Genomic DNA, 18,359 nt, shown 5'->3' with positions numbered 1-18,359 from the left:
AGGGAGAAGAGGATGACCAAGAAAGCTACCTACCATCTTCTCCAACAAATCTATTACAATCCGGAGCATCCAGCGGCCTTGGGGGGAGTGGACAAACTACTCCGAGCGGTACGTTCGAAGGGGGTGAGTCGTGCCCAAGTGGAGGCATGGCTTCGGACCCAATCCACTTACACGGTCCATAAGCCCTATAGGCGGCGGTACTCACGCCAACGGGTGATCGTGAATGGGATGGATGAGCAATGGCAAGCGGATTTGTGTGACATGCAAGCGTATAGTTCGGTGAATGATGGGTACAAATACATACTTACCGTGATTGACATATTGAGCAAATACGGGTGGGCCGTCCCTTTGAAAGACAAGACAGGCCCCCAGATCGTTAAGGCGTTCGAGGGAATTTTCAAGGGTGGACGTCAACCTGAAAAGCTTCAAACGGACGACGGGACCGAGTTCAAGAACCGAACATTTCAAGCGTTCCTTAAATCTAAGGGTATCCATTACTTCTCCACGCGCAGTGAGCTGAAGGCCTCTGTGGTGGAACGGTTTAACCGCACCCTTAAGACTTGGATGTGGCGTTGGTTTACTCATAAGGAGACCCGACGGTATATTGAGTTGTTACCCGAGCTGGTCGACAACTACAACCACTCCTACCACCGTAGTATTCGTCGTGCCCCAGCGGATGTAGTTACGTACGATGATGCCCAGGAGGTATGGGGTGTCTTGTATGGAGGTAAAAAGACGGGTGTGAAGCCCAAAAAAGCGAAAAAGAGACCATTACCAAAATTCCATGTTTGGGATAAAGTGCGAATCAGTAAAGTCAAACACATCTTTGCCAAAGGGTACACCCCAAACTGGACAGAGGAGGTGTTCACGGTGGGCCAGCGGTACAATGACCCAAAACAGAAAGACTATGCGTACCGTCTTCGTGAGTACGACGGGTCGTGGTTAGAGGGGCGGTTTTACGAACCTGAACTGCAACCTGTCCACATCGACGAGGAGGAGGAGCTGTACCGCATCGAAAGAGTAGTCAAGTCACGTGGGAAGGGGAGGGGTAAAGAATACTTTGTGAAATGGCGCGGGTGGCCTGCTAAGTACAACAGTTGGGTGTCTGCTGAGCAAATGCATAAAATTGCGTGAGACGCACGTTCTCTCTCAGTTACGCTCACGCACCATGACGGACCAAGAGCCATTCTACGTCACGTTACCCAGTAACGCTATCGAAGATGCTTTTCCTGGTAACACCATCAGCGATTTTACCATACGGACGCCAAAGACGTTCGACTTACGTGATGGAAAGTGGCAAGTAGGGCTAGTACACCTCATCTACCCTAGGACATGGCTAAAGTTTTCACCCGAGGATACTGACGTTTGGATCTATCATAAAGTCCCGGACCCCAATTGGTATGCCAGTTGGGCTGACAAGGACGATCCACAGGCCCTTATCCCTCAAGATAAAATAAAGAATAAATGGACGCATATTAAGCTGGATGATTTCAAAGTCCCAAAGTGGCATGAAGTCGCCTTCAGCCTCAAGAAAGCTATAGACATATTCAACGAGGGTAGGGTGTGGGTGAGAAAGCAACTTGGTCAAAGTAGTGTGTGGGATGTGGTTATGACTATAGACACACCGACGAGACAGACCAACATAGCAATAGCAAAGGGGTGCCAACTTCTCCTACGGCCACGGACTGCAATGGCACTAGGGTTCAGACAATGGGTCTCTGGGGAGTGGCTCATGCAATTAGATACAAACGATGGAGTCACTCCACCCAATTACCAGTTTGGCCCAACCGAAGTACACAGGACCCTATTGAATTGGGTGCCCTTTAGCTATGATGAGTTGAGCTTGTTCCCGGGCTCCGAGGACTTCAACAACCCCCCAGCTACACGGCCATTCTCCTCTAAGGAGTCTGACATTATCATTGAGGAGCTACAACCCTTTCAAAACATGTATGTGTACTCCAACATGACCGAGGGGAACCTCGTCATAGGGAGTGATAGCAGCAACCTCTTACGTGTGATAACACCCGGGGGGAGTGGCTATGGTGCCGTGGAGCGTGATTTCACCGTACCCTATTACTTCCCAGCACGTACCCAACTTGTGGATAGGATCCGCTTCTATATAACTGACGACAAAGGGTTGCCCATCTCATTCCAGTCTGGTGCCGTGGTGGGGACATTGCATTTTAAACCTATTCCGTTCGCTTGAACGATGACAAACAGGGAGCTCATACTTCACGTATCCAGCGCTGACCGGGAGTTGGGTGGTGAAATTGGCGATTTTGTTGTGAGGTTTCCCAGGACGCTTGACCTGCGCGGTGGGAGGTGGGAGGTAGGAGTTTTATCCGTCAACTACAGCCCCCACTACGACACCTTCTCCGACGAGGAGCACGACCTTTGGATTATGTGCAGGCACTCGTACTCGCCATCAGCTGTGCCTTACCTCCAATGGCATAAGTTGACCCTTCGGCAGTCAAGGATAAGCAATTGGTTGCAATTGACAATGAACCTACGGGTCGTAATCGATGGGTTTAACGCATCCCGGCAAACCACGAGACAAGCGCTACAACAGGATTACCTAGACTTAGAAATGGTACCCGATGAGTACAACGAGAAAGTTGTGTTCAAAGTGGGGTGGGGTAACCGTGTGTTGATACGGAAACGGCTCGCTGCAAGGCTTGGCTACAGTGACGCCTCTCTATCCGACCAGGGACCATTCTACGCAACGTTATTACCACCAATCAGTGTAGGAGACATTACTCACCCATTAGCGATAAAGGGTGTCCTTCCCCCTGACTACCCCATCACCGCGAGAGAGCCCCCAAGCCTACCTGAGACGTCTGCTACTTCACATCTGCTGCCTCAATGGACTGTGTTTGATTACTCCCTCCCCAAAGGGAGTACAAACGTCCGTGAGTATTCATCCAGTCCCCACCCTGTTTTTGATGTCAAAACTTTCCAAAACATGTATTTGTACTCGAATATCACCGCCAGCAACTACATCCTAGGGAGCAGTACCCGAAATGTATTACGCGTAATGGTTGACAGGGGGAAACCTGGTGACATAGGTGTGGAGCGGGACTTCGACAGACCATTCTACTTTCCCCTACGCTTACAACTCATCAACGAAATCCACCTCTATATAACAGATGACACAGGCAGAACGATACCATTCTTGTCTGGGGGCTTCGAGGTAACACTTCATTTTAGGCGCAAGGCACAGTTATGGTCTTCCCCCTCTTGGCAGGGTTAGCTGGAACTCTCTTAGCCCCTATCCTTGGTCCTCTCTTTGGTGGACAACAAGGGCGCGGCTCCCATGCAATAGCCGACGCTGGTGTAATAAGAGGGTATGACATTAGAAACCCACCCCCTTTCATTGATATGGAGCAACGGGGGATGGGTAGCCAAGCGTTCCAAGGTGCTCCCCTTGGTCAATTGGGGTGGGGGAGCGCCCATGGTGAAGCGTTCCGCGGTTACCCTGTGGTGGTACAAACTGGGGGTGGCCTTGGGTCACTCAACACAGACTTACCCTTCGACGCCTCGGGGAGTATCCCAATTGGCCATACAACATTTGGGACAACCTCCCCCAACACGGGGAGACAAATTGCTCATAGAGTGAAAATTATGCCAAAGACTGTACCTCTCGGCACCCCCTCCACAGGGGTACCTCGGAGAAGCCATCGGCGCCGTAAAGTCACACCCTCTCACAGACGTCAAAGGGGTGGGAGAAGACCTATGGATATCTTCGACTAGAGAGAAAAAAAGATAAAACTGTCTACAAGTGACGTCATACCCCCAGTTCACACCCACCCTTGCCACGAAGAAGAGCTCCCTTTACACCATGAGTACTGCGCATGTTCTCGAGGGGTCACAGCAAGTGGCCAACCCCGGTATGGGATTGTTCACTATGCCAGCCACGGATGTCGCTTTGAAAGATGGGAAGTTTATACCCTACACACCCAGCGATGAGAGCTCCGACCACATTGAGTGGTACATTCATCCTACTACCACCTACATTGACCTTCAAAAAACACACATAAAACTGAAAGTCAAGATCACTAAGACCAATAACCAGAACCTCACGGCCGATGAGGCTGCCACTTTTGTGAACAATGTTGGCCATTCCTTGTTCAAACAAGTCAAGGTAGAGTTGAACAATATGCCAATCACTCTACAAACGGACTCGTATCCGTTTAAAGCCTACATCAGTAACCTACTCAACTACACCAGGGAGGGACAAGACTCCTTCTTAGGCCTTAGTCTTTGGCATAAAGACACAGCCGGCAAAATGGACGTCACCGCTGTAACGGGTGCTGGAGCAACAAACAAAGGCCTGAACAAACGCAACTCTTACACAGCCCTGAGTGCGGAGGTTGGTCTAATCATCAACCTAGATGTTGATCTCTTCAAGTGTGGGCGATACTTGTTGAGTGGTGTCCCAATGAAGATCAGGTTGGAGATGTCAACGCCAGCCTTTGCCCTCATGGGAAGTGGGAAGTTTGTCATAACACCAGGTTCAACCCTCCGATTGTATCACGTCACCCCAACAGATACTATAGCACTAACTCATGGCACTGCACTGGTCCAGCACAAATTAGCCAAATACCCTGTGACCACAGCTGTGGTTAAAACAGAGCAGGTTGAGAGCGGAAAACTCACCAAAAAGTTCAATGACCTGTGGAACGGACTCATCCCAAAGCGAATGGTATTTGGTCTTATCACCAACGCTGCCTACGCTGGGGACTACGATAAGAATCCCTTCAATTTCTTCTTGACGAACGTTACTAACATTGAGTTGCGGGTGAATGGTGTTGAGACCCCCTTCACAAGCATCAAAAACATTGCTGGGGATGCTATAGACTTGTACTACATGATGCACGAAGGCATAAATGGCAAAACGGGGCGTACAAAAGGCCTGAACATCAACCGTGATGAGTTCTTTGGGGGATATGGATTGATTGTCTACGATCTTACAGCGGCAGGAAACGCCTCATCCGGGTACTTTCAGCCACAGTATAAAGGCACGGTGTCACTGGACCTAACCTTCAGTACAGCTCCCACCGAGGTGCTTACAGTAGTGCTGTACGGAGAGTTCAACAACGTCATGGAGATAGACGCCGCCCGTCGTGTAATGTACACCATCCAAGGGTAAAGGACAAGAAAAAAAAAGAAAAGACATGAATGCTGACCTCCAACAGGACGCAATGTCCACAGAGGAGCTGGAGACTATAGCCCTCCGTGACCGTCATATAGAACCTGTGTTCGAAGGGGTGTACCCCTCGGACCTTCTACCAACCACTATCCCTGAGAATGGGTATGGCTACTCAGCATACATCATGAACACTGACCCTAGTGGCAGACCTGGCACCCACTGGCTAGCAGCCTTCTTCACACCAGACCGTTGCGAGTGGTTTGACAGTTTTGGGTTTGGTCCTGAGGCCTACGGAAAAGTAATGGCAGACTTTTGCGCCTTGCGCCCCCGGCTGGTGACGAACCCACACCGTCTCCAAGCTTTAAACTCAGCCGTGTGCGGACAGTATTGCCTATTCTTTCTGTACCACCGTACCCGCGGAGTTACCTTAAGGGAGATCGTCTCAAAGTTTGGTAGTCAGTATAATTGGAACGACCAAGTAGTGTGTTCGTTTGTGCACGATCTAGTTTGTCATGGCGCTGGTAGGGACTGCGCCCAACGCAGACGATGCCCTTGGCGCCAATGTGCTGTGAAACAACACCATTTAGTGCTAGGTGATAGTAACAATAACAATAGCAATAATAATAATAATAATTATAACAACCACAACCTATGGATGTGGCCCTAGTGTAGAGTGGTCCACTACAATAAAAAACATGTAATGGGTACCCTGTGTCTTGACTCATTATTCCCCATCGCTTATATATACTGGTGAGGGTAAAAAGTGGACGGCACTAGATCCCTCAGCCACCCCAGGATGGAGGACCGACGGTTCCGTTGTCCGTGTGCCATTATGGTAGTTGGTCCAAGTCAATCAGGAAAAACTACATGGGTGCAGAGTTTGTTACGGCAAGCCCCTATGGCTTTTGACAAACGGTTCCATAAAATAGTTTGTTGTTACGGACAGTGGCAACCCAAGTACGATTGGCTGCAGAAAAAACTAGGTGTTGAGTTCCACCAAGGACTGCCTGACTCTGTCACTGACCTGTTTGGGGAGCATGACACCCCTGGTCTGCTCATCATAGACGATCTGATGGACCAAATCGATAGGGCTTTGAAAATCTTCACCCAAGAGTCCCACCACCATGATATCACAACTATATTTATCTCACAGAACCTATTCCCCGGGGGAAAATCACGCACCGCTTCGATCAATAGCCATTTCTTTGTGTTGTTCAAGGACCCTAGGAACAAGTTAGGGATACGCACGCTAGCGCAGCAAGCATTCCCGGGACAATTAGACTACGTTATGGATGCTTACGACCAAGCTACTAAAGACCCTTATAGTTGTCTGTTGGTCGACTTCCACCAAACAACCCCTGACAACCTTCGCCTCCGCTCCAACATCCTACCAGAGCGGTTTCCCATGTACGCCTACTTCCCCAAAAACTCTAGGGGTAAGGATGCATATATAGAGGGGGAGAATGGGTGTACCACATCAGTCAGCGATGCCCAACGTAAGAGGAAGAGGTCCAAGGGGAGGGTGGACCCCAGCGACCCGTATACGTCCCACGGCAAGCGCAAGGCGTAAGCCCGCGGAGTACACCCGCGCCAAGTACAGGGCTGAGGCACGGTACAACAAACGCCTTGGGTTGGAGCCACCAACACCCCCTAGCGGAGTTACCCCCCTCTCCTCATCTAGCAAGTCGTCAACACCACCGCCATCGTCACCGCGATCATGGACCCAGTTTGCACCACGAACACTCTCGCGGTACAGCAAACGCTCAGGGCCAGGGCCATTGTCATCAGCATCATCATCATCATCATCACCACATCCGCAGCCATTACCAACACCACTCAACACAGCTCTCCCATCACTCTCCCCCTTAGCATCATCGACCCCAGCCAATCTACCACAATCGACTCTCCCCCTGGAGGGTACCCCCACTTGGGCTGGTTATTCAGGCCTATCGGATGCGTCACTAGCGCTTTCCCCCGGGAGAGTATACAGTGAGCCTGGCAGAAAGCGGCAAAAGAAAGTAAAGACACCAAAACGGGCGTCCAGTGCCGCAGGGCGCGCTCATCATAAGAAGAAATCACCGCCACAGGGAGGTCTTCTCCAACGATTCCTGGGTTGGGGGAGGGCAAACCCACTACCCAGCCCCGAAGCAACTGCAATTGCCAATACGACGGTAGACCAAAGCCAGTTACGCTCGCCTGGGAGCTATGGGTCACCTACCACATTCTCGGCGATAAGACCACTAGGGTCACATGGTTCCACGATCCGTACACCCTCCACACCCTCCAGGAGTACCTCTCGTAGGGGGTCAAGGCGCAGGGCTGGGGGGAGTGGGGGAGGTGGAGGTGGAAGTGGAGGTAGTGGTGGCAGTGGCGGTAGTGGCGGTAGAGGAGGGAGGAGGAGGGGTGGAAGAGGGAGAGGTGGAAGAGCGACCACAACAACAAGAAAGTGCGTCACTCAAAAGAGACGTCGCGCAGATGGGACCAATGTCACCAAAACAAAGTGCGTCACCACCCAACGTGTAGACAACCAACAAGTTGGTGGCGGTGTTGGTGGAGTTGACAGTGCTGCAAATAATCCACCATGGAGATCCGTTTGGGTATGAAAAAAACTCGTAAATAACAAGTGACAAACACCACAACACCATTCCACTATGAGACGTCGTGTGAGCAAGAACCGTTGTACTAGGTTGAGGGGGAGAGTGTGTAAGAGAAGGGGCAGACCCCGTCGCTACAGACAGAGGGGTAGGGGTACGCAGCGTGGTAGGGGTAGGAAAGAATGGCACCTCCTTGGGGTACCACTAAGCCAATGGAAAGCGCTTTAGGATAAATAGCGAACGATGAACACCACTACACCACTCCGCTATGGGACGCCGCGTGAGAAGGACCCAACGTACTAGGTTGAGGAGGAGGAGGAGGAGGACAGTGTGTAAGAAAAGGGGTGGACCCCGTCGCTACAGACAGAGGGGCAGGGGTACGCAGCGTGGTAGGGGTATGCAGCGTGGGCCCCAAGATTACATCGGTGCTATGTACGATACTGTAAAAGCCCTCATGGGTAAATGACCCCAATCACTCGACCATGGTATTGAGAAAGAGCGGACGCTTCGCGAGAAGACGCACCAAACGTGTTACACGCGTCAGAAGGGGAAGACATACACGTAGGGGAGTGTACGCTGGTAAAACGGTACAGCATGGTGGGCGTTACCGGAAACTCTGGGTGACAGGGCGTGAATTGGATAGGATTGACCCTGCATGGTTGTAGCTACCCTATAAAAAAAGGGGAGGTACTCCATCGGTACCATTCCATCATGTCACGCCGGTTGAAGAGGAACGCTAAGTTCCTGAATGACCTTTCTATCAGCAAAGGTAGAACAAGACAATACCTCCTAAAAAAAGCCTCTGGTGAGCAAGTAAACGCGTTGGGCGAGATTGCCCACAACCTGCTAAGAGGCAACGTCCCCCTCAGCAAAGTACAACGGAGCAAACTAAGCGTCCACAAACACAGGCTACGTACCCTAGCAAACAAGAGACTACCAGCAAGGGAGAGGAAAAAAATGCTCGTAAGCCAACGTGGGGGATGGGCTATCCCACTCCTACTAGGAGCCCTAGGAGGTACCGCAGGGGTACCCCTGGTCCAGAAACTCATCGGAAAAATATAAATAAGGCCAAGGGGTAACCATACCACCCAGTCTACCCAAGATAGTCACCATGTCAACACAAAAAGGAGGAGCCTACCGTATGGCATTGGTACCTGAGCATATGGCAAACCTACTGGTAACCAAAGAGAAGGTTGCCATGGCACCACAGCTGCAGATTGTGGCACGGCTGGACAAAGATATACAGAGGATCCTAAACAACAAAACATTACCATTGGAGGTAAAAGTACGCCTCTACAACACAGCACTGACGCAATGGTTAGATTGGATCCAAGAAGCCAAGGAGAGTGGAAAGGGTAGGAGTAAAGAGACCGATGCCCAACTCAGGACCCCCCTCCCCTCACCACCAAGCGAGTCACCAAGCACACCCTTTGGGATTTTACCAACACCGCCCACTAACACACCAAAGAGTAGGATTCCAAGACCATTCCCGTGGCGAAACGTCAAACGGCGCCTACCACAATTACCACTATCTGCCACTACGACCCCTAAGCCAACCGGGAGTGGTGCGAGAAGAAAGAAACCGAAGAGAACAATAGAACGATGGGACGATCTTTGAGAGGAAAGCAATACACTGTAACGCACGATCTCTTTTTTTTAATAGCAATAAAAAAACACCTTAATACATGTGTACTGTAATGACCCTTACTAGTAGGTCCTAGTTAGTTCAAGTAGGCTCTTCTTCTTATCCCCTAACCCCTCCCTTACAACACCAGCGCCCCCACACACAGGGTGGGTACATTTCCATATCTTATTACACTCCTCTACATCCTTTTGGAGGTTATAGCACTCCATCCGTTTGTCGTACTCAAGACAGCTCTCAGGGTCGGTAAACATGCACACACGCCGTTGGTTGGTTCTCAACCACTTGCCAAACAAATAGACCTCAGCCTTGGGGCAGTGCTTGGGGGTGTCGGAGAAGGCGGAGTAAAGATGATGCCTACATGCCTTCTCGTGAGCACCCGTCATAAAGCTCACGTGCATGTTGCTGTAGTGCTCATGCAACTCTTGGTACTTGGGACAACCAAACACCTCCAAGTTCACGAAAGGAATGCTAAGGTCCATAAGGAGCCGACGCTCGCAGCTACCACCCTTGTACCCAACAATTCCCCCTTGACCGTAGAAATCGTACCACCCTTTGACGACACGTCCCAGCTCAGCGTGAGGGATGCTGGAGCCAGCTGTAAGGTCAAACTTCAGCCCTGTGACATTTTGAGTGACATAGCGTGCTACCCTCCTGTCTTTTTGGGAGAGCTCGCTGTACCTCATAGGGAAGGTGAAGTGTCTACCAATCACCTCGTCATTGTGATGAAAGAACCCCACCTCCTTGCAATGGAACACGCCATTCACATAAAACCCATCCTCGTCGAGGATACATGTAATGCTCTGGAAGACACCCTCTTGCGCAACACATGGTTCAAAGGGACCACGGAGCGTGTCGTGGAAAGGCCCACGCAGTACATAATTGGTGTAGTCCAATATGCCTGGTATCATTCCCCACTGTTCCCATCCACTGACCCATCTTCCACTCTCTTGCTCTCCACTGGGATCTTTCCCTGTAGCCATTCCGTAAATTCCCAACACAATAAGGAGAAAGTGATACGTGCGCCAAAAAAGAGACCAACCCCAAACGAACACCCTCTGACGAACGAGGTGAAAGCTTCCTCCCACACTGGCGCCATGGGTGCACAAAGAAACGCGTTAATAAGCCCTCACCCTTTTATATATAGGTTGAAAACACCCTCACAAACCAATCAGCATCGATGTACAATACTATCCAATCACACACTTTGTTATATCACAAAAGAAACACCTAAACCAATAAGAGAGTAGTACCCAAAACTCTAGGCCAATCACAGCACACTTCCCCATAAAACGTCAGAGCTGACGTCACCCCACAAGCGTATAAATTGCAGCACTCACCCTGAAATACTCTCACACTAGCACAACTATGGCTAGGACATCCCACCTAGAGCCTCCCACCAAAAAGCTCTGTGAACTAGCAAACAACAACTCTGAGAGGTTGGCGTGTATCATTTGCCAAGACGACAGGGAGACCAGTAACACATCCCTCACCCTATTGAGCCGTCTACCCTGTTGTGGACAATCATGCCATCAGCAATGCTTCTGGAAATGGATACACACCCACCGCACCGAACGTATCACATGCCCACACTGTAGGTACGTCTTCCCAGATACGACAAGAGGGGTGGTCTTATGGGTCGACAGTAACTTTAAACCCATGTACGATGACCACCCAGCGGAGCAAATCATCGTAGAGGAAAAGACCAAAATACAGCCAGCCTTCGACCGGTTCAAACAATTCATGGCACTCTACCCCGCCCATTACAGGAGTCGTTTCTTCATTGGGGTGCTGTGCAGGAGATGCGACCCTATAGCCCAAAAAATATGCGAAAAGGAAGACCGCCACGACTTCGAGCTCCCTCTCTTACTCCCACGCCGCTCAATAAGCACCTTCTCCCACCAATACAACAACCAAATCACTAAGTACGGTGAGTGGCTTTGGGAAGTAGACGCAAATAACGAGTATCATTGGCTCAGGGAGGATATCACACCGCCACCACCCCCAGAGGGGCACGACAAAAGAGCCCAATACGAAAGCGATAGGGTTGCCTTCATGGAGAACGTGGACACCTCACTCTTCCATCCACAATCCTACGTCCACGCCTTCAAAGATTCCTACGCTGCGTGGGCCTTAGATTTACCAACCGGTAAATGGGTTTGGGAGACCTACGACGCCACCTTTGTGGTACCACCGCCCCCCTACTCCCACTTCCTATGGGAGAGGTACGCCCAGGACCCTATAGGATGGCGCTCACGAGACCATCCCTGGAGCCGCGACTACACGGAACAGAACGATGGCAGCAACAGTGACGAAACGGAGGATGAGAATGAAGACAACTCACCGGAAGATGAAGATGAAGACAACTCACTACTCCACTCACTACTCAACCCCCCTACCACTTGGGCCGAACGCCATGGAGAGGACGAGGACGAAGACGATGAAGGGGTGTTATATGCCAACCAACCAGCCAACCCACAACACTCGCGCAGATCCCAACGGTATCGTGCCAGACAAATAGCCCTAGCCCTAATGCAAGTACGCGCAGATTACCAAAACAACAACAACAACAACAACAACAACAACAACAACAACAATAACAACAACAACAACGAAACCGAAGAGGTGGATAGAGAGGCAGCTACACGGACACCATCGCCCAACGAGCAACAGGTGATACAAGAGAATAATAAACGACTAACACGTCTAGTTTGGATAATAAACTCGGTGGGGGGATCACTAATAATACTACTAGTACTACTATTGGTGTTGCTAGGGTAAGAACACAACTAACACATTACTCCCCCCTGCAGGTTGTGAGCGATGTACGGAACAGTGAGCAAGTTGTCTACAACCTACGCAGGGGGAGGACAATACGACCCTTCCCCACTAACCAACAAAGAACAAGACAACTCAGAAGACAGCCATCACCCATACGGGTACGGGTACCCACGGTCCAAAGCACTGAAGAAACCAGTCGAAACCTGGCGCAACTTAGCCTATTGCAGCGTAGGGGACATCCACCCCTCCCGCGACTACGCTTGCGCCTGACGCGCCTGACGCCACCACAACCACCACAACCATCACGTATAATACCACAACCCCCGGACCAACAAGGACCAGAGGTACAGTCACAAATGGAAGCAGACAACGCACGTTATATAATGGAGCGTATGTCAGTAAACCACCCAACCTCCCGTTCCTCTTTTGTAGACCCAAGAATCTACGAACAGGTCAGAGCCTACATAGACGCAGCGGTACAACGCCGTGTTAATTCCATAGAGTCCCCCGCACAGATTGCACACCTCCCAACGGAAGAAGAGATAGAGGAGTTCCAGCGCCTTAGTCTAGGACTGATAATGGACACTTACTACGAATAAGGAGTAGCTAAAAAAAAAAAAAAAAAAAGAAAAAAGTAGTTTTGTAAACAAGACAACTCTCTCTTTACTATATCCTTTTTTATTAAAAAATTGCACAAACTGCTACAAGCATAAGACTAGTGTCCTCTCTTTCTCACAAAAAACACCCTACTCATCGTTGTAGGGGTATGTCTCCACTATGCCTAGGGCAACCTTGCGTATTAGGTGAAAAACAGCCTTCTTCGTCTTCTCTCCCCTTCTTATCAGCTCTGGTGTGTTCGTATTGCCATCCACCCAATCTTGCATCATCTCTATCAACTCATCTGGGGTGAGGAGAGCAAGTACCGCTCCAATATAATTCTTGAGATCAGGTAGTGGCGGGGATACCCTCAGCGCTGTATTCAGTAGTTTGGTACCAAACCAGATGGCGTCAGTAGCCTTCGACTTAACGTGGTCGAAATACTTGACCCAGCGTTGCCTATAGAGGTTTGGGTTTGTGAAGTAGCTCTCGTTTGCATTGGACTTAAACATGAGTGCGTCAACGGCGGTAGCCATCACCTTGTAGATGTAGAAATTGGTGGCTTGCACCAGTTTGTTGGCATCACGGGCGTCAGGCATCTCGAACGTCACCCCTTTCTTGCCGGTCTCACCCTCCTTCTTCACCTTGTCGATGGGGATATTGAGAGGGATGTTAGGGATGTTCAAAAAGGTTGGGCGGACCACTTCTGGTAACCCCGTGCACTCCCATGGGTTCATGCAACGGCAGGTAGCGGCGCTCCCATTGCTCAGTGCCGCTTGGTAGTCCTCCTCCAACGACTTCGCACGTTGTGCGCTCCTCTCCTTGTACGCTGCGACGTCCTCCTTTCTTATCTTTGACCACTCCTCCCAGTCGAAGTCCTTACCCCACACGCCCACGTGCTCCATCCACGCTCCTAGCTCCACATTCACCTCCTTCTCGAGCTCTTTCTCACCCCAAGGGTTCTCCAAGCTCCTCTCCGCTTTCAGTGCTTCCCTGACTAGGCGCTTCTCCTTCGTCTCTGGCTCTCCTCCATGGTGCTTAGTAATATGTGTCTCTGCCATTTTCTTCTCAACATCCATTACATAGGTCTTTGACATTTTTTTTCTCAGGTGTGTGAGGTAGCTTTCGTCTCACTACGTCGCACCGTTATATCCTTTCCCGCGCTGACGTCACCGTGGCGTCGCGCGCGCGGGAGCCAATCCCTGTACCGCGTGACGTCACACCCCTAACCAGATATCTCCACTCCCATTGGCTAACACCACCTGTGACGTCACACACCGGACCATATATCCACCAATCAGAATCGAGCTTGACCACCCCTCCCCTAGCGGACCAAAAGCGGACCAAATATACGTATGATACTACTTGTGCCCTTTAATAATGAAAACAATATGTCCAAGAAGGTTTGAGTGTCAAAATTAGTAGTAAGATAAGTAATTATTTGTAAAAAGTAGTTAATGTTTAGCTGAATATCATAATGTAACATGTGTCCATCAGTACTATTTCCATTATCACACTGTCTGTGGCAGAGAACAAGCAGCTCCACGTCTTTTGTATGAGTGTTTAGAAATGCATTTAAAGCCGCATTGTCACCAGTTTACTTCCGGTCGATTATGTAAGAATCTCCGATGATTTTTAACGGAAAACACGAAAAATATTTCAAAATATAGAAAGCAGTGTGTCTATTGGAAGTTTCTTTGAGGATGTGACTGCTAATTTAGAGCGGATGGCCTGTTAAATATTTCGGATTCGAATAGATTCTTTTGTCTTTTAACGGTTGACGGTAACAATGCGGCTTTAACTTCATTCAGAAAGAAATTGATTTACTAAGACAGGTTTCGAAATATATTTTTTAATCTGCTAGATTTTGCCGGCTTTGTGGATTTTGGTGGGGGAAAAAGCCTGCATACTAAAAAGATGAGAAAGGGATACAGAAAAAAAGAGCCGGTAAAGACCATTAAGGGTGTACTGACATTAGTGTAGCTCAGTAACGACGTTGCTACGCTGGTGGTGTTGAGCACGCGCATATGCACAACACGGAATTCGTCATTCCAAGCTTTCCTGAAGTAAAATTTCCCAAAAATTGACTTTAAGTTGATATCAGCCTTTTCGGGTGATGATATTTCCCATATTTTTTAAAAACGAAGATTCAGCGGAGATTTATTTAAGCCAACATTTTTGAAGCCATAGTTTTCCATATTTACTACCTGCGCGCACTGCAAACACCGGTTGCAAACGCTCGTGCACGCACTGAAAATCTTATTTCAAAGTAGCGCGCGTTGTATCAGAATTTTAAAATACTTTTTCAATTTTCATCATTGCATGACGGATATCGTTTGAAGTTTGAAGTGTAAATAACACGAAACACTATTGGAATTTGTTTTTAAACTTCATTTCAATTTCATCATGTGAGATATTAGTGTGTCTGAGCAGGCCGAATGTGCACGCGCGGGCTTTGTTTCACTTCCGGTTCTGCGTTGTCTAAAAAAAAGCTTTTTTGTCGCCAAATTATTTCAAAACTCAAAATATTTTCTGTATTCTTTTTTATTAAAACCTCCTTCATATAGCCAAGCATGGATTTAGCGTTAATCTAACAGACACAAAAATTATATTAAATAATCTGGATTTCTGGACCTTTGAAAAAATCATAAAAAAACAATTACTCAATCATTCCTAAAACGCATGCTTGGCTTAATGCATCCATCCCTCAAGATTCATAAAACGTATTCAATATTTGTTTTCGAGCAAAATTACTTTGAATATTTGCTTTTATCTGTATCTATGACGTCACATTATGACGTCACAGGGTAACGTCATCATAAGAGTCAGCACACTTGTGTTGGCCAACTTGGCAAATATCAGTCCCTCATGACTTTCTACAAGGCCTTTATGCTATATTCACTTTTCCTTAGCAACAGATGTCAGTACACCCTTAAACAGCTGGCTATTGGCAGCAGCCGGCTGCTATTTTGAACCTTGTAAGAGAATCTGGTTGACTATTGAAATTACTAACATCAATTTTAATTTTCTAGCATTGAATGAAAGAAAAGCAGAGGTTCGCATACAGTTTACTGATGTACCTGGAGATATCTTTGATGGCAAGTGCAAGAGAAATGAGCTTGTTATTAGATTGCAGCCAAACGAGGTTTGTCTTTTTTTCTACTCATCACTTCATTTATTATGAAAAGTGAATTTGGTTGGTACCTTGTAATGACTAGAGAAAACTTGACCAAATTTTGTACATTTTTTTAGGCTATCTATTTGAAATGTATGATAAAGCAGGCTGGGATGTCGTTTGACCCTGTTGAATCTGAACTGGACCTCACCTATTCCGAGAAATTCCAGGTACTACTTTATTTGCCTGCTATTGCAGAGTCAGGGTCAAATCAGGGTTTTCCGGGGACTGCAGTCTCACTGGCTGGGAAGGAGATAAGCTAGGTGTTGTTCATTTTTGCGTTTTGTATTTTTGAACAAAAGAAATGTATCAATGAAAAAGAAATGACCACTAAAGCCATGCTGATTCTGTTTTATTACATTCTTTAACTTATATTTAAATAACATCTATAGTAACCTCAAAACTTGCTGTGACTCGCACAGTCTGTCACAGCGTAATTGTCGTAAATATATATTGTATACTTAGTACATGCGGTGTCCCATGCGAGCTTTTTCCATTATGTTCTCTTTTCTTTCCCGATGCAGTGTAGGAAGAGGTCCCCTCTTTAAACTCCTTTTGAATTTCGGGGCCTTAGCATCAGGGAGATTCAGGTTTGATCGCTTGAATCATTCATCGGCGAAATGGCTCGAACAAAGAGCGGTGGCGCTTCCGATGGAGAACTCCTTCCGCTTAGTCCCGACGAATCGGGCCCATTTTTCATAATTTCCGGGTCTTTTGGAGATGCATGTATTGACACGTGTTGTATAGTGGTTGTTGGAGCAGCCCATGACTGCGCAAGTACTTCCCGGTTTTTTTGACGAGTTTGCCGTCATTTAAAAACGAAGTTGCTATCGTTTTAAAACAATTTTGAGAAGCTGTACCAAGGTTGTGACGTCATAAGCCCGGCTTTGACCGAGCAAAACGCGAGACAGTTTGCAATGGCAAAACAACAACTTCGCGCGTGTTTTGTAAAAAAATGAAAAACCTTGGACGGGCTTTTTTTAGGTAACTGTCTACCTTAAAGCATCAATAAGTGGGAAAAAACAAGTTATTCTACAGTTCAGCCTTTCTTTAAGGCTTGTGAATACTTGGTTCTTTACCTCTTGCTTTTTGCTGGCTTTATTTTAATGCCAACATGCAGATAAAGGTACATTTACCTGTGCTTAGCAAAGGAACCCTCTTTTATTCCAACAGGATGTGAAAATGCCAGATGCATATGAGCGCCTTATTCTTGACGTCATGACTGGCAGTCAGGGAAACTTTGTGCGAAGGTATCTACCTCACCCTATTGACAAATTGAAGTTACCATGGATTTTTTAAGTGTAAATATTTATAGTTCTTACTTTTTTCAGTGATGAGCTAGCTGAAGCTTGGCGAATATTTACTCCACTTCTTCATCAGATTGAGAGAGAGAAAATAAAACCAAAGCTCTATGAGTTTGGAAGGTATAACAAAAGTATATGTGCATGTCTTTCTTATAAAACTGCAATGCTACTTAAAAGCTATTGTTGCCAGTTGAAGAAAGGTAAATATTTTCGCTTCTACGATTTAAAAATAATTTCAGCAACTTTCATAAGGTTATTAGAAATATAGAAACCCATAGGCAGTCAATAACGCCCCCTTCTTTATTGTCCCTTCCCTGCTAGTATTTATTATTCATTTTTAAGGGTTAGAAATAGATATTATACTGTTTTGCATTGCAGTCGCGGACCTGCAGAGGCGGATGAACTAGTCAAAACGCATGGGTTCATCTACAGTGATAGCTACAAGTGGGAGAGAACTAGGACTGTGTCCTCCTCTATGTGAAGCCCACCTGTGGCGATGTAAAGTATATAAATATTTTTCCTTGAATGATTGTATATTAGAATTGAATATGAAGGTCCCTGTATCTCAGGGTAGAACCATCTTTATTTGTAGTAAAAAATGTATGTTTGGAATGCATCAATGCAGTCCTATAGTTACAACCACGTTCTCAGCTTGCAAACAACCCGCACTAGAACCCAAGATTTAGGGTGCAAAACGTGTTGAGAATTTACCTGCTTTCGCAGTTCGTAGTATGGGTTGGGCCACTTAACTGTTTTCATTACTGTTTTTTTTTTATTTGATTTGATCTCTAGTTTTTATTTTTTTAGAAAGCTCAGTACAACCAAATTCACCCAGTTTTTTGCACTTTTACGTTTTCTTATAAAACATTCCGTAGTTTATTTGCAATGATTGGTTCCTTTTTCCCTATGAGCAATGAGCAAGCTAAATTCTTTTGCAACTTTTAAAATAGCACATAGGAAGTCCTATTTTTACTTGATCTAGTCTATACTCCATATGTGATTGTAATTGCCTAAGTGTAAATATTGCTATATTAGTACTGTAGTTGTTTATCGCTTGTATTGTCATTAAATAAAATGATGAAATATACATGATGGAAATTATTTGGTTAATTTTTTA

The 18,359-nt window shown here is 47.3% G+C and overlaps 2 protein-coding genes across 3 annotated transcripts in view; both read left to right on the top strand.

Annotated features, from left to right (window-relative positions):
* Positions 1 to 18,329, top strand: part of LOC5504880 (glucose-6-phosphate 1-dehydrogenase) — a 38,071-nt gene extending 19,742 nt beyond the window's left edge. The window contains exons 11-15 of the mRNA XM_048724100.1: positions 15,796 to 15,908; positions 16,016 to 16,108; positions 17,112 to 17,188; positions 17,270 to 17,362; positions 17,621 to 18,329. Coding sequence (XP_048580057.1) covers positions 15,796 to 15,908; positions 16,016 to 16,108; positions 17,112 to 17,188; positions 17,270 to 17,362; positions 17,621 to 17,723 — 479 coding nt within the window. The 3' untranslated portion in view covers positions 17,724 to 18,329. The remainder of the gene's footprint in view (positions 1 to 15,795; positions 15,909 to 16,015; positions 16,109 to 17,111; positions 17,189 to 17,269; positions 17,363 to 17,620) is intronic.
* On the top strand, positions 11,849 to 12,773 carry LOC116603634 (putative mediator of RNA polymerase II transcription subunit 29). Of its 2 annotated transcripts, XM_048724110.1 has the most exons (3): positions 11,849 to 12,058; positions 12,199 to 12,510; positions 12,599 to 12,773. In XM_048724110.1, the coding sequence occupies exons 1-3, from the start codon at positions 11,918 to 11,920 to the stop codon at positions 12,632 to 12,634; spliced, it is 489 nt and encodes a 162-aa protein (XP_048580067.1). In that variant the 5' UTR covers positions 11,849 to 11,917; the 3' UTR covers positions 12,635 to 12,773. The 2 variants fall into 2 exon arrangements, with proteins under 2 accessions (XP_048580067.1, XP_048580060.1); XM_048724103.1 differs by having other exon boundaries at positions 11,850 to 12,058; positions 12,199 to 12,773.
* Positions 18,330 to 18,359: the final 30 nt, after the last annotated feature.

This window comes from Nematostella vectensis, chromosome 1, assembly GCF_932526225.1.
Source record: "Nematostella vectensis chromosome 1, jaNemVect1.1, whole genome shotgun sequence".
Lineage (NCBI taxonomy): Eukaryota > Metazoa > Cnidaria > Anthozoa > Actiniaria > Edwardsiidae > Nematostella > Nematostella vectensis.
This window is presented reverse-complemented; position numbering and strand designations above follow the sequence as displayed.